General features: G+C 41.0%; 2 protein-coding genes across 2 annotated transcripts in view; one reads left to right on the plus strand and one right to left on the minus strand.

The window, feature by feature from the left end:
* Positions 1–27,331, plus strand: part of LOC134355857 (uncharacterized) — a 545,005-nt gene that overhangs the window by 374,085 nt on the left and 143,589 nt on the right. The gene's annotated exons all lie outside the window — the stretch shown is intronic.
* LOC134355435 (uncharacterized) overlaps positions 1–27,331 on the minus strand; it is a 68,521-nt gene that overhangs the window by 40,111 nt on the left and 1,079 nt on the right. The window contains exons 2-5 of the mRNA XM_063065304.1: positions 21,089–21,409; positions 20,318–20,638; positions 11,363–11,683; positions 9,881–10,201 (exon numbers count right to left, since the gene is read on the minus strand). Of these exons, the coding sequence (XP_062921374.1) occupies positions 9,881–10,201; positions 11,363–11,683; positions 20,318–20,638; positions 21,089–21,409 (1,284 nt within the window). The remainder of the gene's footprint in view (positions 1–9,880; positions 10,202–11,362; positions 11,684–20,317; positions 20,639–21,088; positions 21,410–27,331) is intronic.

The raw sequence follows: 27,331 nt of genomic DNA on the forward strand, positions 1-27,331 counted from the left end.
AAACACCAATGCCCTTGAACAGAAAAACCTACAAAAGGTGGTGGATACAGCCCAGTTCATCGCAGATAACCCCCCTTCGCCCCGCCTCACTGTTGAGCACATTTACAAGGAGCATTGTCACAGCAAAAACAGCACCCTTCATTTATGAACCACCATCCAGGCCTTAATAATGGATTCTAACATCTTACCAACCACTGAAGTCAGTAATTTGCCTATAATATCCTACTTTTGTCTCCCTCCTTTCTTAATGATGCCTGACATTTGTAATTTTTCAGTCCTCTGGAACCACATTTGGAAGATCACTGCTAATGCTTCCACGATCTCTTCAGCTACCTCATTCAGAACGCTGTGAACAGACCAGTGCTGACCTGGTATCTGCAAATAAAACAATGTGGATTTTGATTCGTCTAATTCATTTCCTACCCAGTGAGTGACAACCAGTATGGGAGATTTTCATAATCCATTTCAGATTGGGGGTCGTGCATCATTTCCAGAACAGAGCGTGAATATTTGTAGACACCAAAGATGCTGGAAACTGGAATTTCAGAGAAAACTCCCGCAGGAACTCAGCAGGCCATGCAGTGTCTGTCAGGGGGAAGAGAACTGTCGAAGGTTTGGGTCAAGACCCTGCATAGAATCTGAGTGGAGGGGGATCATTGTGTAAATAAGAGAGTGGACATTGTGAAAATAACTGTCAAATCAAAATAAGGAAGGAAGGAGCAGGAAGTCCGATTTTGAAACCTTAGCAAACCAAATGAAGTGTGATATGTGACAATATGAAAAACTCATAGTTATATTTAACAAAATAAAAAAAAATTCCTATTGATCAGTCTCCAGAGAAAACAATCCTTGTTTATACAACTTCTGCATGCAACTTACATGCTCTCATCCAGAAAATAAGCAAGCAAACCTTTTCTTCAGTTGCTCCCCTGAAGGGTTTGCACCTTTCCCATTATGTAGCTACCAGAACTACGCACATACTCCAAATGTGTCTTAAGCAAAGTTTTATACAGCTGTTACATGCATTCATAACTTTTTTGGTTAATGTCCTGACTGAAGGCTGTTTTACCACCAAAATTACATCTGTCTATGTTGCCACCTTCACAGAGTTATGGACCTGAACTCCAAGATTTGCATATCCTTCTGGATCTGCCTTGGTGATAATTCAGTCAAATCTGTTTTGGAGAAGCTGCCTCTCGAGAGCAATGCAGGGAGCAGACATGACGTAGAAGGGGCCTTTCATGCAAACAAACTCAGCATGCAATACATAGCTTCATTTCCTTTCAAGACTGTGTCAGATCTTTTGAGCCAACTTTTAAATTCACCTCTTCTGAAATGCATTGTATTGGTCAGTGTAGTTTCAAAAGCTACGATGGGATTTCACTTTACTTCAGTTCAGTACTAGGGTGAAATAGTGGATCGAATTACACATTACACATTATCACGGTGGTAAAATTCATGCCAGCTCTGTTCTTGAGTCAAATCAGGAAATGGAAATGGTCTGCGTGAGTCATTTAAATATTTCTCATAGAATGATACAGGACAGAATTTGGACAGGCCACATGTACAGTATCTATTGACCCTATGTTCTCTCTCACCTCTAACCTAGCACACCCTCACTCACCTTGTCAGCTAATGGAAATTGCCAATTCCACAATATTCAGTACAACAACAAGAAATTATGCAGATACTGGAATTCCGAAGTAACATACACAACATAGTTGGAGGAACTCAGCAGGTCAGGCAGCATCTAATGAAATGAATAAACAGCCGACATTTCCAGCTGTGAACCTTCTACAGGACTGGGCAGAAGACACTAGAATAAAAATATGGGGGGAGGGAAAAGAGGATATCTCGAAGGTGATAGGTGACACCAGGTGGGTAGGATAAATAAAGGGCTGGAGAGAATGGAATCTGATAGGGGAGGATAGTGGGCCATAGGAGAAGGGAAAGGGGAGGGAATGTAGGTGAAGGTGAAAGGCAGCTGAGAAGAGGTAAGAAGCCAGAGTGGGGAATAGAAGAAGAAGGGTGAGGTTGTATTTTTTTCACAATGTTCCACAACATGTCCTCATGATCCAGTCCTAATGAAGGGTCTCAGCCTGAAACATCAATTTCTTATTCCTTTCCATAGATGCTGCCTGACCAGCTGAACTCATCCAGCATTTTGTGTGTGTTTCTCTGGATTTCCAGCATCTGCAGAATCTCTTGGATTTATAAATCCGCCATATGATTGCTCACCTGGTCAAATTGTTAGATATTAATTGAAATGTGATCTATTCAGTTCATGCTGCGTGGTTCTCTGACTCCTCAAAGAAACGTGGCTGCCGATCAGGGATGTGGGTGTATTTAAGAAAATGGGGATTTCACCTTCCAGTACCGACTATCTTGCTGGGAATCGTACAGTCTCTAGTAAATAAAATTGAAGATCTCAGAACTACGGTGAAGTATCAGAAGGGACATTAGGACTGCTTGAATCATTTGTTTCATAGAATCCTGGTTAACCCCTTCCATTCCAGACGCAGCGATTCAGATTGACTGTATTCAGGGATTCACTTTCGAATCTGGACGAGTATGCTGCAGTTGTTATCAACTTCATTAAATCCTGTGTGGATGAGTATTTGTCTACGAGAACTGGCTGTACATTCCCAAACCAAATGCCGCAGATGAACCAGGAGGCACATCATCTGCTGAGGGCTAGTTCTATGGCATTTAAATCTGGCGACCCAGGCCTGCACAAGAAAAATCAGGTATGACTTGTGGAGGGCTATTTCAAGAGTGAAGATACAATTCTGAGCATGGTTGGAGGTGGCATCGGATGCACGTCAACTCTGGCAGGGTTTGCGGGACATTGCTTCCTACATTACTACCAGATGAGCTCAATGCCTTCTATGCCCCCTTTGGAAGGGAGAATATTACTACAGCTGTGAAGATCCCTGCGGCACCAGGGGACCCTGTGATCACTGCCTCTGAGGCCAATGTCAGGCTGCTTTCGGGAGGGTGAACCCTCGCAAGGCAGAAGGCCCCGATGGAGTACCTGGGGAGGCTCTGAAAATTTGTGCCATCTGACTGGTGGGAGTATTCAAGGACATTTTCAAACTACCACTGCTACGGTCGGAAGTCCCCACCTGCTTCAAAAGGGCAACTATATACCTGTGACCAGTATGAGCTGCCTTAATGACTATCGTCTAGTTGCACTCACGTCTATGGCGATGAAATACTTTGAGAGGTTGGTCATGGCTAGAGTCAACTCCAGCCTCACCAAGGACCAAAGGCCCACTGGAATTGGCCAGTCACCACAATGGATCTATGGCAGACTCAATCTCAATGGCTCTTCACACGGTCTTACATCACCTGGACAATAAAAACTGCTATGTCAGATGCTGTTTGTTGAATATAGCTCAGCATTTAACATCATCATTCCCACAGTTCAGTTATAAATTCGGATCCTGGGCCTCTCTACCTCTCTCTGCAATTGGATCCGCAGCTTCCTAACTGAAGACCACAATCTGAGTGGATTGGAAATAATATCTCCTCCTCGTTGACGATCAACACTGGAACACCTCAGGGGTGTGTGCTTTGCCCACTGCTCTAATCACTCTATACTTAATTTATGACTGTGTGGCTAGGCATAGCTTAAATGCCAGTATATATTTTCTGATGATGCAACCATTGTTGGTAGAGTCTCAGATAGATAAGAGAGGACGTACAGGACCGAGACCTAGTGGAGTGGTATCACAACAACAACCTCGCATTCAACATCAGTAAAATGAAAGAGTTGATTGTGGACTTCAGGAAAGGTAAGATGAAGGAGCACATACCAATCCTCACAGAGGGATCAGAAGTACAGAGAGTAAGCGGTTTCAAGTTCCTGGGTGTCAAGATCTCTGAGAATCTAAGCAGGTCCCAACATATTGATGCAGCTATAAAGAAGGCAAGACAGTGGCTATGTTTCATTGGAAGATCAAAGATATTTGGCTTCTCAGCTAAACCACTCAAAAACTTCTATAGATGTACTATAGAAAGCATTGTGACAGGCTGGTATGGAGGATAGGGGAGGGCTACTGAACAGGACTGAAAGAAGCTACAGAAAGTTGTAAAATAAGTCAGCTCCATCTTGGATACTAGCCTCCATAGTATCCAAGATGTCTTCAAGGAGCGGAGCCTCAGAAAGTTGGCATCCGTTATTGAGGACCCCCACCACCCAGGATACGCCCTCTTTTCCTTGTTACTGTCAGGAAGGAGGTACAGAAGCCTGAAGGCACAGACTCAGCGATTCAGGAACAGCTTCTTCCCCTCTGCATCTGATTCCTAAATGCACATTGAACCCATGAACACTACCTCACTTTTAAAAAATATATATTGCTTCTGTTTTTGGGATATTTTTAATTTATTCAATATACATATATATTTACTGTAATTGATGTATTTTTAAAAATTTCTATATTACCATGTATTGCTAAATTAACAAATTTCACAACACATGCCGGTGATAACAAACCTGATTCTGAGATATGAAACACTTCCTGTGTTTCTACGGCTGGATTAGAGCATCAACACCTTACAACAATTTGGTGAAATGAGTGAAGATGCTGTTTAATCATATTTGCTGGAACCTAACACCAATCTTGTAAACTGAACAGTGGAATATTGCAATGTTTTCCACTCTGTGTTTCTGAAGTGCTTTGTGATGTCCCACGACAGGGTCAGGCTGGATTTTAAGCATTCCTTCCCTCAGAGCATTGACAAGCTCAGGTTTAAGAGGTCCGGATTCATCAGTGGGGCAACTGCATCTGGAAATATCTGTGGCTAATCAACACTCATGAGATAACCGTGACCTGAAGAGATCATGAACTCGAACCAGACTCTGGTCATGTTGCATCACTTTCTCACATATCAAATGAAGGATGTTATGACACCTGATCATTTGTACCTGATTAGGAGTGAGTAATCTATGTTTTCTAACTTCTTGATTACAACAACAGAGCTCCGCTTCTGTCATTTTCAAATAGGATGATTTATTGTACAATCTTGGGTTACAGTCACAGATCAGCTTTGATATACACACACCCCGATGACTGATACAACATGCAAAAAGTTGTGCATCACTCATTTTATTCAGTTCCCTATATTACTTTCTATTGCTCCTGGTCCTTTATCACTTTTGTACAGTTACATCAAAAGTACCCATATTGAATAATTCATCACAGCAATCACTATGTATCAATATTTCTGAACACACAAAAGCAAAATAAGATAGTGGCGCGTTTGATTGCTGCAGCTCCAACAGGGTCGCAAGAACCTGCTGAGCATTAAGAACTGAAAGTACTGCTGGTCTAACCCATTTGAGAGTTGTTCGTTGGTGGAGAAACTGAAGGAGCCAGATCTGGTGTGGACGGTGATGCTGCATGCAACAGAGAGGCATTGGTGCGCGAAGTCTAGCAGTGAGTGATTGTCTTATTCGCTTTTCTTGAGGTCGCACAACACTGCTGGGGACTGGTAATGTGTAATGCTGCAGGTCAGTATCACTGATTTACAGGCCGATGGCAGGACAGCTGTGTGGCCTTAGTCATAGAAAGGACTTGGCCCCAAGCTGTGCTGTCTGTTTACAGCCACCCATGAGAGAGGCATCAGAGTTGGTGCCCTCCACTGGAGGCAGTGTGGCACAGCATCCAAACTGGAGACAGTGCTGCCTCCCAGTGTTCACTCAGCAGAAGACAAGCCATTTTGTGTTTGACTGCAGATTTTTGCAACATTCATGGGACTTAGGGTCTTGTGTGACTGTATTTTACTGATATAGAAACATGTTTGTTATTTTACATGTATTATAGTGCTTTGTGCTGTGTGTGACTGTTGGTACTGTGTTTTGCACCTTGGCCCCAGAATAACACTCTTTCATTTGGCTATATTCATGCATATTCAGGTATGGTTGAATGGCTATGAAACTCGAGCTCTCTATATGTACCTATTGAAATGAAAGCAGCATATAATTGAAATACCCAGCAAATCAGTTGGCATCTGCAGAGATAAATCTGCCATAATATTGATATCAATGAGGGTAACATTTTGAGAAGGAAATCAAAAATTAAAGTCATTGACTTGAAGGATGGCAACATTATCTTGTTCGGTTTTCATTTTAATTCTCACTGCACAAAGTGTGCTGAAGAATGAATGTTCGAACTTGATGTAAAATTCCAGCACAGTCAGTGTAATCTGGGAGTCTTCACTTTACCTCCTGGACCATCAGGCTGAAAAGATCAGATTCATCACGTCTCTGGAAAAGGCAATGGTCAACCCATCAGATTTTTCAACAATGCTTTAGTTTAGATGGCCACTCATAATGGAATTCTGTCTGAAAGAAGCATTCCATACATACATCAATCATTCTACATACAAGAGACCATGTCAAAGCTGAGCCATATTATTTGCATAAAGTATGGTTTTACCATAGGATAAGAAGAGATTCATGTATTTAAATGTTTTTCCTCAAATGAACAGTATATTTGAAAGTGATTCCACTGATGTCCATAAGCCTACCTTCGTTTCTCTTGTGAACCACATGACTGAAATCGTGCTGATCATCAGGAGAGCGAAGAGCATCCAACGACCCACCTTCCATATCATGAAACTGAGCAAAGGGGAAGAGATATAGAATCAGTGCGAGGAAATGAGGTGGCTTTGTGTTTCCGCTGTAATCTCAGTGGAGTGGAGTGAGGTAAAGCAGCTGAGCCAGGGGAGTTCAAACAGGAGGCGAAACGAGTGTTCGACAGAGTGAGTGAGAGAATTACCTCTGATCATCAGTTACAGACCTCATTACTGGGACATGACCGCACAAAAATGAGGACTGTAAATCAGAAATTGCAAAGTGAAAATAAATTTTGGAAAGGAAGAAAAGGAAATAGTGAAGTGCAGAGGTGCGACAATGATAAAGAAATACAATTGAAGGAAGCGGACACTGCCGTAAGGAAGACAGTCCACGCGGATAGATGTGAAAGATAATAAATGACGTGTGACTGATGGTGAAAGGGAGAAAGGACATGAAATCATGCAGACAAATTAGAATCACAAGCAAGTGCCACACCTGCCCCTACACCTCCTCCCTCACTACCATTCAGGGCCCCAAACAGTCCCAGCAGCTGAGGTGACACTTCACCTGTGAGTTTGTTGGGATCACCTGTGAGTTTGTTGGGGGTCATTCACTGTGTCCGGTGCTCCCAGTGTCACCTCATGTATATCGGTAAGAGCTGACGTAGATTGGAAGACTGCTTCGCCGAGCACCTATGCTCCGTCCCCCAGAGAACATTGGATCTCCCAGTGTCCACCCATTTCAGTTCTACTTCCCTTTCCCATTGGGACATGTCAGTCCATGGCCTCCTTCCTCTATTGCTGCGATGAGGCCACACTCTGGTTGGAGGAGCAACACCTTATATTCTGAACAGGTAGCTTCCAACCTGATGGCACGAACATTGATTTCTCAAACTTCTGGATATTGCCCTCCCCCACTTCACATTTCACCATTCCTGTTTCCCTCTCTCACCTTATCTCCTTACCTATCCATTACCTCCCTCTGGTGCTCCTTCCCCTTCCATTTCTTCCATGGTCTTCTGCCCTTTCCTATCAGATTACACCTTCTCCAGCCCTTTATCTCTTTCACCAGTCAATTTCCCAACTCTTTACCCTTCCCCTCCTTCCCCTCACTCTGTTACACCTATCACCTACCACCTTGTACATTTTCCTCCTCTTTCCCCACCTTCTTACTCTGACTTCTCCTCTTTCTTGCCAGTCCTGATGAAGGGTCTCTCCCTGAAACATCAACTGTTGACTCTTTTCCATAGAAGCTGCCTGGTCTGCTGATTTTCTCCAGCATTTTGTGTGTGTTGCTTCAGAAAACTTAAGATGGATAACTTAGGGTGCCAGGGTGGAAATATGACTCTACCAAAGCAGCTATAAAGTACTGCAGCCCACCGCTTGCCTGCAGATCACCATGGGCCAGATAAAGAACATGCTTCACCCCACACCACCCCCACCAATCAGGGTCACGTGGTGCAGGTGGTGGATAGTTGTATGAGCAGCTGGTGCATATCACAAGTCCTGGTAATGCGACCACTTACACCAGCCAGATAATTTCTGAAGCGTATTGATAATGGCTGGGTCAGCCATCTTATAAAGGCACTGCCCGGCAGAAATCAATAGCAGACTACTTCAGAAGAAAAATTTGCCAAGAACAATCATGGTTATGGAAAGACCGTGATCGTGCACGTCATACAACATGGCACATAACAAATGAATATAGAACTGAGTAAGATAATCTTTGGTGATCAGAAAAAAGACTCATTACTCTCTGGACTAGTGTTTATGTGGGGTTGGAGGAATTAAGTTCAACAATTTCATAACACATCTAAAAGCCAATAGAAGTCTTTGCAAATTGAAGCAAATGTGGGATAAATTAACCAGAGCATTTATGAAAGGCAAAAAGAAGTGACAACAATAAAATGCACTTTATCATGATAAGAAAAACAAGTTAATGCATTAAGGAAAAAAACAGATGTTGAGTGGCTCGGCATAGAGATTTGGTAGATAAAGTGTGCAAGAAGAAGAGAAGATTCAAAATGATTGATCACGGAGACACAGCATAATATTAGAAAGGGTCAATCATAGCACCAGCAATGAGAACATTGTACTTTCAGCAAAACTGGATCAAGTGGTTTACCTTGCAGTTGACGCTGTTGTAAATGTTTCACATGAATATTCACGTCCTGTTGAAACAAGGAAAGAAAATTCAGTCTCACGTGTTTTCCAAACGCACCCAAGTAGGAGTATATGATTGACAAGTGGAAACTCATGCCTTGAGTGAAAAATGATTGCTTTCACACATATTTCCTGTGCATTACTGAACATCAGTGTTGCTGGGGAAGATCCTTAGGGGCATCACAGAGGAGATGCCAAAGTGTTTACATTTGTTAGAGGATCTGTAACATATTAACAAGGTTAAGATTACAACACACCCATCTGTGCCAGCTTCCGAGGTTTAGGAGCTCTAACTCCCCAGAGTGTGGATAGGTGGTGTGGCCCCTTTAAAGATTAAGGACTGACCCAGTTATTGCCAATCATATTCTGGGCACCAAGGATTGAGTGTTCAAGAAATAGCTGAAATGAGGTTCGGTGTTCAATCATAAGCCTACAAGTGATTTCGTCTAGTGTTTGTTTTGAGCTCAGATCCAAACCTTCTTCCAGATATCCCAGTATATGGGTCCAATTCATCCACATCAAGGACTCTCATCACAAGGATATGGTGATTCAAAACTGAGGTGCTTAGGAACTTGTTCACATCTCTGGAATTCTCCACATGGGAGGTTGTGATGCTGAATCAAAGGGGGTACTTAAAGAGAAAGTAGATAATCATTTTTATAGACAAAGAATGGAGAACTGTGGGAAGAAGAGTTGAAACCTGAGATAGAACAGTCCTTCTAATAAGAGATGAAATGGCCTGCTACTGCAAGTATCTTGAGTTCTTATACTAACTGCATGAGCTTTCTAGAGGTTTTTTAGATTGCCTATTTTCTATAGAATAAATACACTACAGGAAAATGTTTACAGATCTAGAAAGAGCATATTTGGTTATTTACTGCTTCTCAAAGATGAGAAAATCTCAGTCAGTAGTTTAAACACAAAGCCACCATATTCAGCTAGAGCGAGCTGGAGATACGTTGCTCTCTGGTGAAGGACGGACTTCTCAGCTACTGACTGGTAGGGCATTCCATTCTCGGCAGGAAACTTCATGGTGGAGACAAATACAAGTCTAAGAATATAACATTCATTACAAACCGCACATTCAATTACACCACAGTGTTCACCCAAAGGAGTCACTCCCTCCACAACTTACCCCCGTGACTCAATTCCATCAGATACTTGTACTTCCCTCCTCTGTTGTAGATGGATATGTTCACCATTTCACTGGATTTTGTTCCAAGAATATTTGTGGCTTTGCAGTAATATTGATAGAGTTGGTGTTTGAAAGGTTGACAATGTAGATCCAGTTCATTGGTGTTTGAGATCTTTGAATCCATAGATGGTGTCTTTTCATACCATGAGTATTGAATGGGAAGGGATCCCTGGACAGACTCACATGACATTGATGCTGAATCCGCAAGGTGTGAATCGTTTGGAGCTGACAGAAATCCAAGTACCGGAACAGATACGGGTTCTGCGGATCAAATATTTAGACACTGAGTAAACATCAAAAATCAATCACTCTCGAGTTTCACCATTTTTGTATCTCAACTAGGGCTCACCATTTTGGAATCTCACCAGCTCATTTACCTCTCTGTGTCTCTATATCCTCCTACCTACCTGATCTACCACGTCTGCCATTATGCCAGAACATAGAAGGTCTTCAGATCAGGACAGCAGTAATGATAACAAAAATGTGTCAGTGTGAAAATCAGGGCTACAAACTCTCTCAGCTGCAGGGAGCCAGTTTACAATTATATTTCTCACCAGAAGTGAACTGGATGCAAAGAATCTGAATTAGAATCAGATTTATTATGATGAACACGTGACAGTATGTGTTCCCCTGACTTCCCATTCTGAAAGTCCGCAATCATTTCCTTGATTTCGCTGACGTTAAGTGCAAAATTATTGCTGTCACACCACTCAACCAGCTGATCCAACTCACCCCTGTATGCTTACTCGTCTACCAACAACAGTGGTGTCATCCACAAATTTATAGATGGCATTTGAGCAGAACTGAGCCACACAGTCACGTGTGTAGAGCAGAGGACCAAACACTCACATTTGAGATGTGCCTGTGTTTATTGTTGGTGAGGAGGACATGCTATTATTGATCCACTCTGACTGTGGCCTCTTAGGAAGGCAGCCTGAGTACAGGGAGTAATATCTTCTGGGAGTGGGGGCATGGTGTAAGAGACTGCAGGGTGGGGGAGGAATTGAATCATCCCTGAGGAAGGGGTGGGGAGCAGGCTGGCCTTCCCTCTAAGAACTGAACACTGTCTATTGTTCTCTGGGGGCTGATTAACTCTTTATAATTTTCGAAGTATTTAGACCATGATCATCACTTGTTTCTTATCGATCTGTTACTGTTGAATTATTAGTTTTAGTCTGAATGCAAAATTCTGACAGGGTGACATTTCATACAGTTCCGAGACAGAATAATGTGCTGAGCCTCCCAGTGGAAATCACTGGCCAGTCAGTGGGTCAGACAACATAAGTGAGGTTTCTCGACCCCTGCCCACACCTCACAGGTCTCTGCACTGTTGTGGAGCCTTGGCTGACCGGAGCTGCCATGGCCCTTCCATAGATCAGACATTTCAGTGGGGGACATAAATTCAATTGTTGAGAAACTTACTGTCAGAGACTCGTAGATGTACGACAAATGTTGGATTGTTGCCAGATGTTGTAATTCCACATCTATACCACCCTGTATCTCCAGAGCGAAGATCCTCCACAGTAACAGTAAATATTCCCGGCCCTGGGTTATCTGTGATTGACCGTCTTCCACTCTGTCCTTGTGTCCCATTTGTTTCCACTAAAACTGTACACTGGTGATCCCACATGCGGCACCAATACTTTGTGTGTGAACGGTACATTGGTGCATAGTGACAATCGATTGTGATCGCTCTTCCCACAACTCCTCTTACTTTATCTTCTGCCCATAAAGCACCTGAAACTGAGGGAGAAGTTCTTCAGAAAACGAACAGGTAAATTCAAACTGACCCCAAAAAAAATATTTTAATCAGCCACCACACTGTACCAAAAGTATGCCCACTTCATCCATTAATACAAATGAATACCACATAGACTGAGAACAGAAACAATAACATCATCCCTAATCACGTTCTCAGGATGTTGCAAAGGCCCTCACAACCACTGATTTGCTTTTGATCAGAGCTGCCGTTGTCAGTGGCTGACTTTTATCTTTCCTCATTTCTGAGTGAATTTCAGATTCCAGTCTCACTCTAGCATCCTGACAATAGATTCTCAGATGCCCCATCCAGTGCCTATCCTGAGAGACTGCAAACACTGTCCAAGGAGCTCCCTGTCACTGAGATGAGGGCCTCCTCTCATTAGATTAGATTTGATTCAACTTTATTTTCATTGTGCCGAGTACAGATAAAAAGCCAATGAAATGCAGTTAACATCTGACCAGAAATGCAAAGAATAGTGTTATTTACAAAACAACTGCGAATCAAAAGTAAGTGCTACAGCACACAGATATAAAAGTACTGAGACAGTACAATATGGGTGCAATACTGCTTAGCACTGTGATGTGAGGTTCAGCAGGGTCACAGCCTCAGGGAAGAAGCTCTTCCTGTGCCTGCTAGTGCGGGAGTGGAGGCTCCTGTAGCACTTACTGTAAGGGAGGAGAGTAAAAAGTCCACGGTTAGGGTGAGATGCATCTTTGATAATGCTTTTCACCCTACCCAGGCAGTGTTTATGGTAGATGTTCTCAATGGTGGGCAACTGGGTGCCGATAATCCACTGGGCAGTTTTCACTACATGCAGATGGCAAAACTCCATTGGTATCACTTGAAAGAAGAGAAGAGGAAATATGCCCAGTGCCCTAGGCAGTCTTAATAATCCTTGTGAGAATATACAGTATTGTCTGGCTATTACTAGCATGTGGTGTGTGATCTTGCTGCACTCAGTGGACTCTTTATTGGCTACACCTGTACACTTGCACATTAGTGCAAATATCTAATCAACTACTCAGGTGCCAGCAACTTGATGCACAAATGCACGCAGACACGGTCAAGAGGTTCTGTTGTTGCTGTAACCAAACATCACAATGAAGAAGAAATGTTATCTAAGTGACTATGGAATGACTGTTGGTGATAGATGAATTGGTTTGAGTATCTCAGAATCTGCTGATTTCCTGGGATTTTCACACACAACAATCTCCAGAGTTGACAGAGAATGGTGAGAAAAATAATAGAGGAAGAAACATTGAGTGTGCAGCAGTTCTGTGGGCGTAAACACTTCGTTAATGAGAGAGGTCGGAGGCGAATGGCCAGACTAGTTCAAGTTGACAGGAAGGTCACAGTAACTCAAATAGCCACAGATAACAACAGTGCTGTGCAGAAGAGTATCCCTGAATGGATAAACTCATTGAACCTAGAAGTGGAGGGCTACAGCAACAGGGGACCTCACCGGGTTTCACTACTGTGCTGTACCCAATAACGTGGCCACTGAGTGTTGGTCCAATTCGTCCTGCAAATTTGATGTCCCTGCACATACTTGCTGTAAAATCTTGAAGTAGTGAATTAGCTAAAAAAAGTAAATAATTTTTCCTCACATCATCTACTTGAATTTGACATTCTCAACCTCCAGCATCACCACAGTGACGGCGGAAAGAAAATTGTCTCACCAGCTTTATCGTTGGCAACATTTCCTGCAGCAGGATCTTCAGAAGGAAGGTGAACATAGTGCATGCAGCCAAGGACAAGAAGAGGAAGAGAACTGAGGTAATGCAGGAAAAATTCAGGTTGTTAAAGGTGAATAATTGAAGAGCACCTCAGCCAAGAACTAGTGTTAATGTGACATGGTGGTCAGTACAAGAACAAGGAAAGATGGGGACACTCATTGTCTGGGGAATACGACAAAAGGGAATGAATCAGAATACATCTGGGGAGGGGAGGTCTGTTCTCGAAGAGAAGTGGTTTGTACACCATAGAAAGCCATTACTGGAATGGTTAATGAATCTACCTATCTATCCATCCTTCTACCAATATGAGCCATTCCATCCAGCAACCCACCTTTTTAAGCTTATCCTAATTACATGGCAATTTACAATGATCAATTAACCTGCTAACCACTACGTCGTTGGACTGTGGGAGGAAACCCAACTTCTCACTGGAAGAATGTACAAATTTTCTTACAGAGGATGCCAGAACTGAACCCCAAACTCCGACGCCCCAGGCTGTAATAGCATCATACTAATCACTACACTACCATGGCGGACTTGGATCAGTGGGCATGTGGGGAGATGAACTTTGGCGAGAGAGGTTACATTAGAATGGCAGGAAGGAAGTTTAAGATAAGAGCAGAGAGAAATGCAGAAAGGGGAAAAGATAAAGGAAGTTTAAAGAAGGAAATTGGGAGAGAGAAATGTCCAGAATTGCTTTTCCACTATCAGGCTCAACCACAAACTGCTCTGAAAAGCCATCTCATTGGCATTCTACAAATTCTCTTTCTTGGCAACCAACACCAACTGGATTTTTCCAATTGGCCTGCGTATTGAAATCCCCCATGACTATGGTAACATTCACTTTTTGACATGCCTTTTCTATCTCCCATTGTAATTTTTATTCCACATCTTGGCTACTGTTCAGAGGCCTGTATATAATTCACATCAGGGTCTTTTTACCTTTGCGGTTTCTTAACTCTAGGCACAAAGATTCTACATGTTCCGATTCTATGCCACCTCTTTTTTGCCAACAGAGCCACGCCAAGCCCTCTGCCTACCTGCCTGTCCTTTAGATACAATGTGTATCCTTGGATGTTAAGCTTCCAACTCCTTCTTTCAGCCACGACTCAGTGATGCCCATAATGTCATACCCGCCAAACTCTAACTGTGCTACAAGATCATCTACCTTATTGCCTATAGTACATTCATTCAAATATAACACCTTCAGTCCTTAATCTGTCACCCTTTTCAATTTTATCCCCCTTTTACAATACAACTCATCCCACTGACTACAATTTTGTCCTACCATCTGCCAGTCCTTTCTGACGGTCTAACTGTCAGAAAGTCTAACTAATACTTCTGCTTGTAAACCAAGAGCCCTATCTGTCCAGTTCACATCCTCCTGCCAAATTAGTTTAAACCCTCCCTGTTCTGTTTTGTATCTCAGTAAACATTAAGGTAATTCAAAGGAAAACAAGAGAGCTAAGAGCTATGAGTCTTAGTTGTTCTTCACTTTAAGTGAGGCGTGCACATATCAGGTGGTCACGTCATGACGTATGCAATTCATGTAATTTTACATATAACCCATGGTGAATTATTTAAATGAACAAGAATGCTTCAACAAACAGTATATTTACAATATCACTGAAATATTAAATGCATAACCCTCTTCCCTGCTTCGCTATAAACTGAAAATCAATAGAGAATGCATCTCAACTCTCTACACAACATACTATTTAATACAACTACTATATACAGATATCCAGAGCATTGTAAATTTTAAACTGTTCCATTCAGGCCTAAAGATTTAATTGCTATGCACAATTTCATACTCTTGTGAGATAACGTCTTTCCTGACGAGGAGGATTACTCTGCTTGTCAGGTGAGATTTACGGCTGTGTAACAATCTCAGGACCTGCAATTTCTCTTCGTTGTTTGGCCTGCATACTCCTTCTGAGAATGGGTTTGAGGAGAACCAAGTGTGAGCACAAGTAATGACCCAGGAGCAGCACAGCTGGTGAGTTGTTGGCTATGAGGTGTGCTACTAGCAAGCTTCTGATTCAGTGTCAGTGTGGTGTATTTTACTGACGTTTCTCGAAGTGCCTTCTTTAGACTCTGGACAAACATTTCCACAAGCCATTTGTAGCTTGGTGGTATGGTCCAGATGTAATATGTGTCGTTCCATTCATTTTCAGGAATGATTGCCACAAACTGTAGTCCATTGTCACTGACTTGGTGTTCTGGAACACCATTCCTTGAGAAGAGGCTTCTGAACACATCAACAGTGTGCAAGGCTGTAGTGGAAACTATTGGGAACATTTCTGGCCACTTTGTAGCTGCATCCACTACTACAAAGAAATCTGTGCTCATGAATGGTTCGGCAAACTCCACATGGATCCTCTTTAGTCCTATGCAGGCCATTCCCAGGAAGGCAGAGGGGCTGCTCTTGGCATCTTTTGGGCATGCTGGCATCCCAGAGAGTGCATGGCAACCTGCTCAGTCTAATGTTCTTTCCCAGACTACCAAACAAAACTTAGAGCTAACGCTTTCATTTTGACTTCACCTAGATGACTAGCATATGGCTAGTCTAACACTTTAGCTCTCAACTTCGATGGTACTCTCAATACCCACTAAGGCAACCCCTGTCAAGGGCAAGTTCATCCCAGTGCTAGTATAAAAAAGGAACTGGAGATCCTGCTGCACATTTCAGCCATTTTGGGTGGCCATGTAGACCTGAGACAGTGTGGGGGAATTTTTTTTTGGTTTTCCTTTGGATCATCTCTGCCACAATAGGGAGACTTTCAATTTGCTTAAGGGAGAATACATCGAGGAGTGTCCTACTTTGTAAATATTCCAGTATTTCCTTTTCCAGCAGTAAATAGGACAATCCATCAGCATTTCCATTTTTAATTGTGCTCCTGAATTCAGTCTTGTAATTGAGTCCTCCAAGAAACAGAGACCCTCTCTACATTCATGCTGCTGATGTTTGTGGAACACCCTTCTGTGGATTGATAATGGACACCAGTGTTTGACAATAGACAGTAGACAATCGACAATAGGTGCAGGCGTAGGCCATTCGGCCCTTTGAGCCAGCACCGCCATTCACTGTGATCATGGCTGATCATCCACAATTAGTATCCAGTTTCTCCCTTATCCCCATAACCTTTGATTCCGCTATCTTTAAGAGCTCTATCTATCTCTTTTTTGAAAGCATCCAGAGACTTGGCCTCCACAGCCTTCTGGGGCAGAGCATTCCATATATCCACCACTCTCTGGGTGAAAAAATTTTTCCCCAGCTCCATTCTAAATGGCCTACCCCTTATTCTTAAACTGTGGCCTCTGGTTCTGGACTCACCCATCAGCGGGAACATGCTCCCTGCCTCCAGCGTGTCCAATCCCTTAATAATCTTATATGTTTCAATAATATCCCCTCTCAGCCTTCTAAATTCCAGAGTATACAAGCCCAGTCGCTTCAATCTTTCAACATTTGACAATCCCGCCATCCCGGGAATTAACCTTGTGAACCTACGCTGCACTCCCTCAATAGCAAGAATGTCCTTCCTCAAATTTGGAGACCAAAACTGCCCACAGTACTCCAGGTGTGGTCTCACCAGGGCCCTGTGCAGCTGCAGAAGGACCTCTTTGCTCTGATACTCAATTCCCCTTGTTATGAAGGCTAGCATGCCATTAGCTTTCTTCACTGCCTGCTGTACTTGCATGCTTGCTTTCAGTGACTGATGTACATGAACACCTAGATCTCGTTGTACTTCCCCTTTTCCTAACTTGACTCCATGTAGATAATAATCTGCCTTCCTGTTCTTACCACCAAAGTGGATAACCTCACATTTATCCACATTAAACTGCATCTGCCATGCATCTGCCCACTCACCCAGCCTGTCCAAGTCACCCTGCATTCTTATAACATCCTCCTCACATTTCACACTGCCACCCAGCTCTGTGTCATCGGCAAATTTGCTAATGTTACTTTTAACTCCCTCATCTAAATCATTAATATATATTGTAAACAGCTGCGGTCCCAGCACTGAACCCTGCGGTACCCCACTGGTCACCGCCTACCATTCCGAAAGGGACCCATTAATCGCTACTCTTTGTTTTCTGTCAGCCAGCCAATTTTCAATCCATGTCAGTACTCTGCCCCCAATACCATGTGCCCTAATTTTGCCCACTAATCTCCTATGTGGGACTTTATCAAAGGCTTTCTGAAAGTCCGGGTACACTACATCCACTTGCTCTCCCTTGTCCATTTTCATAGTTACATCCTCAAAAAATTCCAGAAGATTAGTCAAGCACGATTTTCCCTTCGTAAATCCATGCTGACTTGGACCGATCCTGTTACTGCTATCCCGATGTGTCATAATTTCATCTTTTATAATTGACTCCAGCATCTTTACCACCACCGACGTCAGGCTAACTGGTCTATAATTCCCTGTTTTCTCTCTTCCTCCCTTCTTGAAGAGAGGGACAACATTAGCCACCCTCCAATCCCCAGGAACTGATCCTGAATCTATAGAACATTGGAAAATGATTACCAATGCGTCCACGATTTCTAAAGCCACCTCCTTAAGTACCCTGGGATGCAGACCATCAGGTCCCGGGGACTTATCGGCCTTCAGACCCAGCAGTCTACCCAACACCATTTCCTGCATAATATAAATTTCCTTCAGTTCATCCATTACCCTAGGTCCTTTGGCCACTATTATATCTGGGAGATTGTTTGTGTCTTCCCTGGTGAAAACAGATCCAAAGTACCTGTTCAACTTGTCTACCATTTCCTTGTTCCCCATAATAAATTCACCTGCTTCTGTCTTCAAGGGCCCAATTTTGGTCTTAACTATTTTTTTTCCGTTTCACATACCTAAAGGAGTTTTTACTATCCTCCTTTATATTCTCGGCTAGTTTACCTTCGTACCTCATTTTTTCTCCGTGTATTGCCTTTTTAGTTACCTTCTGTTGCTTGTTAAAAGTTTCCCAATCCTCCGGCTTCCCACTCGTCTTTGCTATGTTATACTTCTCTTATACTTTTATACTGTCAGATCAGTAACAATTGTTTGATGATCAGTACAAGGATAAATTCTCTCCCATACAAGTACTGGTTGAAACATTTTATGCCCAAACCAGTCTCAATTCCTCTCTGTCAAACTGAGCATAATTTTTCTCTGCAGAGGTAAGGAAATGTGATTCAAAGGCTATGGGGCATTCACTTCCTTCACTCATAACGTGAAAGATTGCACCTATGCCATAGAGAGAAGTGTCACAGGAAAGCTTCACTGGACGATGTGGATCATAACATGTGAGTACAGTTTCCTACAGAGTCACCATTCTCTTTCCCGTTTTGAAAGCAACCTCACACTGCTTTGTCCATTGCCATTCCTTTCTGATCTGCAGAAATGAGCTTAAGCAGTGGCGCACAGTAGCCAGACATGGCAGGAACCTGTTATGGTAATTGACAAATCCTAAGAAGGACTGCAATTGTGACACATATTTTGCCTTTGGGGCATCCACCACCACTTGAGTTTTCTCTGCACACTTGTGTAATCCTTGTGTGTCAATGGTGTGAGCGCAGTAAGTGATGTTTGGTTTAATGGGTGCCACCTTTTTGAGGCATTGCTCCTTGAAGATGTCCTGGATACTATGGAGGCCTGTACCCATGTTGGATTTGACTGAGTTCACAGCTTTCTGCAGATTATTTTGATTCTGTGCAGTGGACCCATCCCCCCCCCACCCCGTTACCAGAATGTTTCGCAGCCAGTGAGAATGCTGTCCACAGTACATCCTTAGAAGCTTACCAGTGTCTTTGGTGACATACCAAATCTCTTCAAACTCCTAAGGAAATATGGCCACTGCCGTGACTTTTTTTGTAGCTGCATCAATATGTTGGGCCCAGGATTGACCCTCAGGTATGTTCACACCCAAGAACATGAAGTTTCTCACTCTTTCCACTTCTAGTCCCTCGATGAGGACTGGTATGTGTTCCATTGTCTTACCCTTTCTGAAGTCCACAATCAATTCTTTGATCTTACTGACATTGAGAGCAAGGTTGTTGCTGCAACGTCACTAGACCAGCTGATCTACCCCATTCCTGTACGCCTCCTTGTCACCATCTGAAATTCTGCCAACAATAATTCTATCATCAGCAAATTTATAGACGGCAGTTGAGTTGTGCTTAGCCACGCAGCCATGAAAACAGCAGACAGAGACGCAGATTACAATATCACTAGATGCTGCAGGAATCATCATAGTTGTAGTTTTATTCTCCCTTTCAAAGCATGCATAAAAGGTGTTGAGTTCATCTGGGATTGAAGCATCACTGCCATTCATGATGTTAGGTTTTGCTTTGAAGGAAGTAATGGCTTTAACACATGACCTACAGTTCTTGTCCCACCCAACCTCAGTGGAAAAAAAGTCTGTTTGGTTTTACCCTTTATAATTTTGCATACCTCTATCAAATTTTCTCTGACTCTTCAACACTCCAAGGAATAAAGGGTCTCGGCCTGAAACGTCGACTGCACCTCTTCCTAGAGATGCTGCCTGGCCTGCTGCGTTCACCAGCAACTTTTATGTGTGTTGAAGGAATAAACTTCTAACTTATCCATCCTGTTTCTATCACTCAGGTCCTCATGACCCAGCAATGTCCTTGTGAATTAAACCTATTCCATGGTCATTGTCACCGAGATCACATTTTTCCCCCGTTTTGATCTTTGGTCTGAACAACAATTGAACCTCTTGACCATGTCACCACGAGTTTATGCATTGAATTGCTGTCACATGATTTGCTGATTCGATATTTGCATTAATGAATTGCAGTATAAATATGTGAAATAAAGTGGCCACTGAGTGTAATTAAATGCGTCCTCCCCCCAAAAAAAAAACACTTACTAGTGCCATTGATTTCTGTCACATAACTGCAGTTCTCTCCATTGTTGAAGATGGTCACGTTGACCATTTCACTGGATTTTGCTCCATGCCAATTTGAGGCTGTGCAGTAATATTGATGACGTTGATGTTTGAAGGATTGACAATGTAGATCCAGTTTATTAGTATCTGAGATCTTTGAATGCCCAGATGAATTGTTTTCATACCATGTGTACTGAATGGGAAGGGATCCCTGCACAGACTCACAGGACACTGTCACTGAGCCCCCGAGACGTGAAACATTTGCTGGCGACAGAAATCCGAGCACTGGAACAGACACGGGTTCTGTGGGAAAGAATCAAATATTTAGACACTGGATGAGCATCTGAAAACTTAAAAAAGCATCAATTTCTCAGATGTCTTGAATACGTTGATGGCTCTTGATAGAAAATGTAATTATGACTGTGTTTGGAGACCTGTAGCAGGAAGGAAAACACTTGGCACTGATATTAACATGGAGGCAGCAAGGGATGGACAAGGACTGAAAAAAGATCTTGTACTCTTGTGTTGGCGAGGAGGAGGAGCAGAAATAGGAGGAAGAGGAGGAGGAGGAGGAGAAGATTGTCTTTATTAATATGATGATGACCCTCAGCCATGAGAGCAACATCTCCCCAATTGGCAGGGACACCTGTGCATTATCTTCCCCAGTCATCGTTTGTTCTGACTCTTTCCAGAGGAAACACAGATCAAACATTTATTTAATGAAGACACAAGGGCAATCACTAACAAACTGACCGTCAGATACCAGTAGATATACTCCAAACAGTGGATTGTCGCCAGATGTTGTAATTCCACAACTGTACCATCCTGTATCTCCAGGGTGAAGATCCTCCATAGTAACGGTAAACACTCCTCGTATCCGGTTATCTGTGATTGACACTCTTTCACTCCGTTCTGGGTGCCCATGTGTTTCCACTACAGTTGAACATGGGTGGTTGAATCCAATGCACCAAAATTTTGTGTGAAAGAGGTACATTGCTTCATAGTGACAATCGATTGTGACTGTTCTTCCCACAACTCCTCTTACATATTTCTCTGCCCAAAATGCACCTGAAACTGAAGGGGATAGTCTCAGATGTGGGGTAAAAGAAGCTATTTAATACAAACAAATATACTAAGAAAATAATTTCAAAAAGAGCTGCAGGTCATGTCCTAGGATATGTCTGATGACCTCACAGTTAATGATTTTGGTGCTGTCGGTGCTGCGACTATGCTGGCTGCAGAAATTCTAGGGTCACTTTCTACTCCAGAGACCCAAGTGGAACTCCCAGCTAACGTTCTGGTAAGGAGTGTGGCAGTGCAGTGGATGCTAACTTTCAATTAACCCAGACCATAGTCACAGAGTCATAGGGCACTACAGCACAGAAACAGACCCTTAGATCAGTTTAGTCCATGCCAAACTATTATTCTGCCTAATCCCATTAACCTGCACCTGGACCAGAGCTCATCCACGTACTTATCCAAACTAATCTTGAATGTTGAAATCGAACATGCATCCACCACTTGCTCTGGCAGCTTGCTCCACTCTCTGACCAGCAATGAAGAAGTTCCCCCTCAAGTTCCTGACACTTCACCTTTCACCCTTTACCTCTAGTTCTGGTCTCACCCAACCTTAGTGGGAAAAACCTGCTTGCCTTCACCTTATCTATATCCCTCATAATTTTGTATACCTTAATCAAATCTTCCCTCATTCTTCTACACTCTAGGTAATAAAATCCTAACCTATTCAACCTTTCCCTATAACTCAGGTCCTCAAGTCTAGGCAACATCCTTGGAAACTTTCTCTGCTCCCTCACAATCTTATTGATATCTTTCCTGCAGGTATTATGCCCCTCTAGCGTATTTTATTTGGGATTGTCTCAGGCGGGCAGGCGAACTTTCATGCCACTGCAAATACTGGGAGGGGAGGGCTAGACCTACCTACAGACAATTACTGTGACCACTGCCTGAGAGATCACAGGAGAAAGGACTGTTCGTCAGTCTCAGACTTGGAGAATCTGTGAGGCTGGGTCGAAGGACAAGTAGGTACTGTGTAAAGCCCTGAGTTCTCCCACGCCTACAGAGGTTTATTACAATACTGCAATATTTCACATCCAGAACACTCTGCAGCCCCTGTGGTGCCAGCGGTCACAGAAATCCCTGATTTTACGCATGGATACCACATGCTCCTTCTACAGGGATGGTCCAGTTGCCTTGGAATCTGTTCCAAATTCAGTCCATATTTTGTTCCTGCCAAGTATCCTTCAATGAGTTGTTTGAATATTTTCATTTTAAAATCTTTTGAATAATTATTATTGAAGATTAACAAAAAAAATACATTAAAGTACTCAAGTCAACATGTCAATATGTAAAATGAGGAATTAAATTAACAAATAACTGATTAGCAAAGCTAAACAATATATCAATAATAAGAAGAAAAAATCAAGTGTTAAAACTATTTTGTTTTTGGAAAAAAGAAAGAAGGGAAAAAGAACCCCTACTAACTAAAACAAAAAAACCCTGCTAACAAAAAACCCGAAAAAAATCCCCATTGGGAGCACGACCCCAGAGCTATACGCCATACAAGCTTCCATAAAAGAAAAACATCAATCCGCCAACTCAAATCCATTTAAACAAGAATCAGAAGGAAACCATCTAAATTAACTCAAATCAGATGATGGTAGTGGGCAAAAGAACTCCACCTTTTCTCAAAGTCAAATCGAGGATCAAAAGTTTGACTTCTGATTTTCTCCAAACTAAGACATAGCATCACCTGAGAGAACCATTGTATCAAAGTGGGAGCAGGGGCATCTTTCCATTTCAATAAAATAGCCCTTCTGGCCAATAATGTAACAAATGCAATTACATGTTAGTCTGATATTGAAGTACAATGAATATATTGAGGGATTATACCGAACAAAACTGTCAATTTATTAGATTGTAAATTATTTTTTAAAGCTTTAGAAATTGTAGAGAAAATAGATTTCCAAAACTGTTTCAATATAGAACATAACGAAAACATATGTGTCAATATGGCTCTCTCAGTTTTACATCTATCACACTGATTATCAACATTAGGAAATATTTTATACAGTCTCTCCTTCGTCAAATAGTAACGATGTACAATTTTAAATTGAATTAAAGAGTGACTGGCACAAATCGAAGAAGACTTAACCAACTTCAAAATTCGCAACCAATCCTCTGTTATCAAGGTCATGTTAAGCCCTCTCTCCTAATCTTGCTTAATCTTAGGTGAAGGATAATTGTACTGTTGTAATAGTAAATAATAAGTTTTCCCAATAAAACGTTTCACTAAAGGATTCACTTTTAAAATAATGTCTAACAGGTCAGAATCCTGTATATATGGAAAACTACTTAAATATTCTTGTAAGAAATGTCTGACCTGAAGATATTGCAATAAATGTGAGAACGAGAGAGAGTGTTTAGTTACTAATTTCTCAAAAGACATCAATCGGCCTTTTTGGAACAGATCCATGAAGGGATAGACTCCCTTATTCCTCCAAAGAAAAAAGGTAGGATCACTTAGTGAAGGTTTAAATAAATAATTTTGATAAATTAAACTAAGAAGGTTAAATTTTCTGAGATTAAAAAAATTACGAAACTGGTACCAAATTTGGCCAGTTAACAAAAGTGTAAGTGGGTTCCATCTACAAAATAATTGCTTCATAAAATCCACTAAAGGAACCAAATTAGCTCCATAAAAGTCCCTGTAATTTTTACTGATAATAAGACCTAAATATTTAAAAGAGTCCGTAACTTTAAAAGGAATGTCATCATATATAGAAGCAAAATCATTTAGAAGAAATAATTCACTTTTATGAAGGTTTAGTTTACATCCCAAAACTTTCCAAATTCATTTAATAATTTCAATAAACTAGGAATGCATTCTTCAGAATTTGGAACATAAACTAAGAGATCATCTGCATAAAAGGATATCTTATGAATAGTCCCATTTATGGAAATTCTCTTTTTTCTAAATTTAAACTTTTTTCTAAATTTAAATTATATGATGAGAGGAGCGGAGTTAACGACATTATTGAACATATCCGATATAAGCTGTTGGTCTAGCCCTGTTTTGTTTTTTTTTCTTCTTGGGGGTTTTTTTCTTTTTTTCTTTTGGGTTTTTTTTCGTTTATATATTTTTTTTCTTTTTATTTCTTTTTTAATGTTTCATCTCATTACGAGTTTGGAAGTCTTTTATATCTCTGTTACTTAAAATTCATTTTATGTACGTTGATGAACATTTTTCCAATCTCTTTGTACCAACTTTGTTATTGAGTTTGTAATTTTGAAAAATTAATAAAAAGATTTAAAAAGAAAGAAAGGAAATTCTATGGATATCTTTAGCTTCACGAAGTGCAATGGCCAAGGGTTCCAACAACAAATTAAATAACAGGGGACTTAGCGTACATTTTTGTCTTGTACCCTGCGAAAGTTGAATAAAAGGAGATCTGCAATTATTAGTAATAACAGTAGCAATAGGGCTTTTATATATCACTCTAATCCACTTATTAAAATGAGTACCAAAGCTGAATTTCTCTAAAACGTTAAATAAGTATTTCCATTCAACTCTATCAAATGCCTTTCCAGCATCAAGAGAAACAACACATTGGGGAGTCTTAGAAAAGGATAAGGATATGACATTTAACAGTCTCTAAGTATTAGAGAAGGAATAACGGCTCTTTACAAAACTTGTTTGGTCCTGAGAGATAATTTTAGCTAGAATATTCTCCAGTCGATTAGCTATTACTTTCGAAAGAATTTTAGCATCCACATTTAATAATGAAATGGGTCTATATGTAGCGCAGTCAGTAGGGTCTTTATCTTCCTTTAAATTAAAGAAGTAGAAGCTTCATAAAATATGGGAGGTAACTCTCCTAACAAAAAAGAATCTTTAAGCTTTTCTGACATATATGGAGGAAGCAATTTTTCAATTTTTTTATAAAATCCTACAGAAAAAACATCCAATCCAGGAGCTTTACCAGATTGTATTGAAAGAATAGCTTTCTGAATTTCTTTTTCAGTAATAGGAGTATCAAGAGTTTGTTGATCTTCAACAGATATTCTAGGAAAATCAATCTTTTGTAAAAGGGCATTCATTTTAGAAGGATCAGCTGGAAACTGAGATTTATAAAGTTCAATGTAACAGTCTTGAAAAATTTTATTAATGTCTTCATAATTACAAGCTAAACTACTGTCTCCCTTATGAATTTTTAAAATTTGTCTTTTAGCTCTAGCTGCCTTTAATTGGGATGCTAATAGCATATTATTTTTACCTCCAAACACATAAAATTGACTTTTCAATTTAAGCAGATTTCTTTCAATAGGATAAGTTAATAGTAAATTATATTGTGATTGAAGTTCAACCATTTGTTTAAATAAATCAATGTTAGGAGAGATTGCATAAATATTATCCAAGTCTTTAATTTGTTTTGAAATCTTATCTAACTCTGTTTTTGTCTAGTTTCTCTAGAGTCTAGTAACTCTAGTTTCTTAACCTTAGCTAAATAGGAGATTATCTGACCACGCAAATATGCTTTAAATGTATCCCATATAATCAATTTCGACACATTTCCCATATTGTTAAAAAGGTAAAAAGTCTTTTCTGAGTCTCAATAAATTTGACAAAGTCTGAACTTTGTAATAAATTTTCTGGAAAACACTAATGCAAGTTTACAATACTGACATCATTCAATTCAAAAGCTAAGCTTAAAGGCGCATGATCCGAAACGACGATAGCGACATATTCATATTTCTGGACTTTGGACAAAAATTGGAAATCAGCTATAAAATAATCAATTCTCGAATTTTTTTGTGAACATGTGAATAAAAGGAATAATCTCTGTCATTAGGATGTAGATGTCTCCAGATTTTGATCAAACCATAATTGATTAAAGAAGAGTTAATAGTGATGCCGAACAACTTGGAAGCTGCTGATTGGTTGAACTCTTGTCAATCAAAGGATTTAAACAACAGTTAAAATCACCACTCATTAATAACATATATTCGTTTAAATCTGGCAATAAACCAAATACATTTTTTAAAAAAAGAAGGATCATCTACATTAGATCCATACAGATTAACCAGGACAAATTTTCTATTACAAATTGTTCCTTTGACAATTAAATATCTATCATTAGTATCTGACACAATGTCTTCTTAGATAAATAAAATATTAAATTTAATAAAAAATAGACATTCCCTTTGTTTTATTTTGACAAGTGGCATGAGATTGAAGGCCCTTCCACATTTTAAAAAATCTATTTTGATGGCCTGTTCTGATATGCGCTTCCTGAGTTTGAGTATTTTACAACAGTGGTCGGACCAATTTTGCATCAGGAAGTCCAGATGTGATTTCAAATTCCATGAGGGGACATTGATAATTCAAATACAATTTATTATTTAATTCTGGAATTAATAACCATGTATCAATAATGATAAAATAATTATAATGATCAAGAGACCTCTAGGTGGTTACCAAAATTGTACGAGAGTTGCAAAGCCACATTAGGGATGGAAATCTAACATCCCTACCCAATCTGGTTTACCCATAAATACAGAACTATCAATCTTCTTGACTATTAATTGTGCCCCCCCCTCACTGAAATAGCCCCATAAAGACACCAAATTCAAGAGAACAATGCTGATCTTCACTGCAATCAGTGCACTACAAGATCAGATTCTAGTACTGGTAACCAGATTTTCCCACTTAACATTCTCCAGCAGTATTCTCCACCCCTACCTCTTTTTCCAATGTCTGCTTCCTCTCCCACCCACATGCCTCTGTCTCCCAACTGCACCCCTCTCCCTCCCGGCTCCTTCATCCCCACTTCCCCCTTGGTCCCTCTGTCACCTATTTGACCCTGATTCACACATTGTTCTGTCCTCTTTACACTACACACTGTGACCACGTTACTGTGTACCTATTAAAGAAGCCACTTTCAATACCCCTTTTTCCTAATAAAGTGGCTACTGAAT

This window comes from Mobula hypostoma, chromosome 13, assembly GCF_963921235.1.
Source record: "Mobula hypostoma chromosome 13, sMobHyp1.1, whole genome shotgun sequence".
NCBI lineage: Eukaryota > Metazoa > Chordata > Chondrichthyes > Myliobatiformes > Myliobatidae > Mobula > Mobula hypostoma.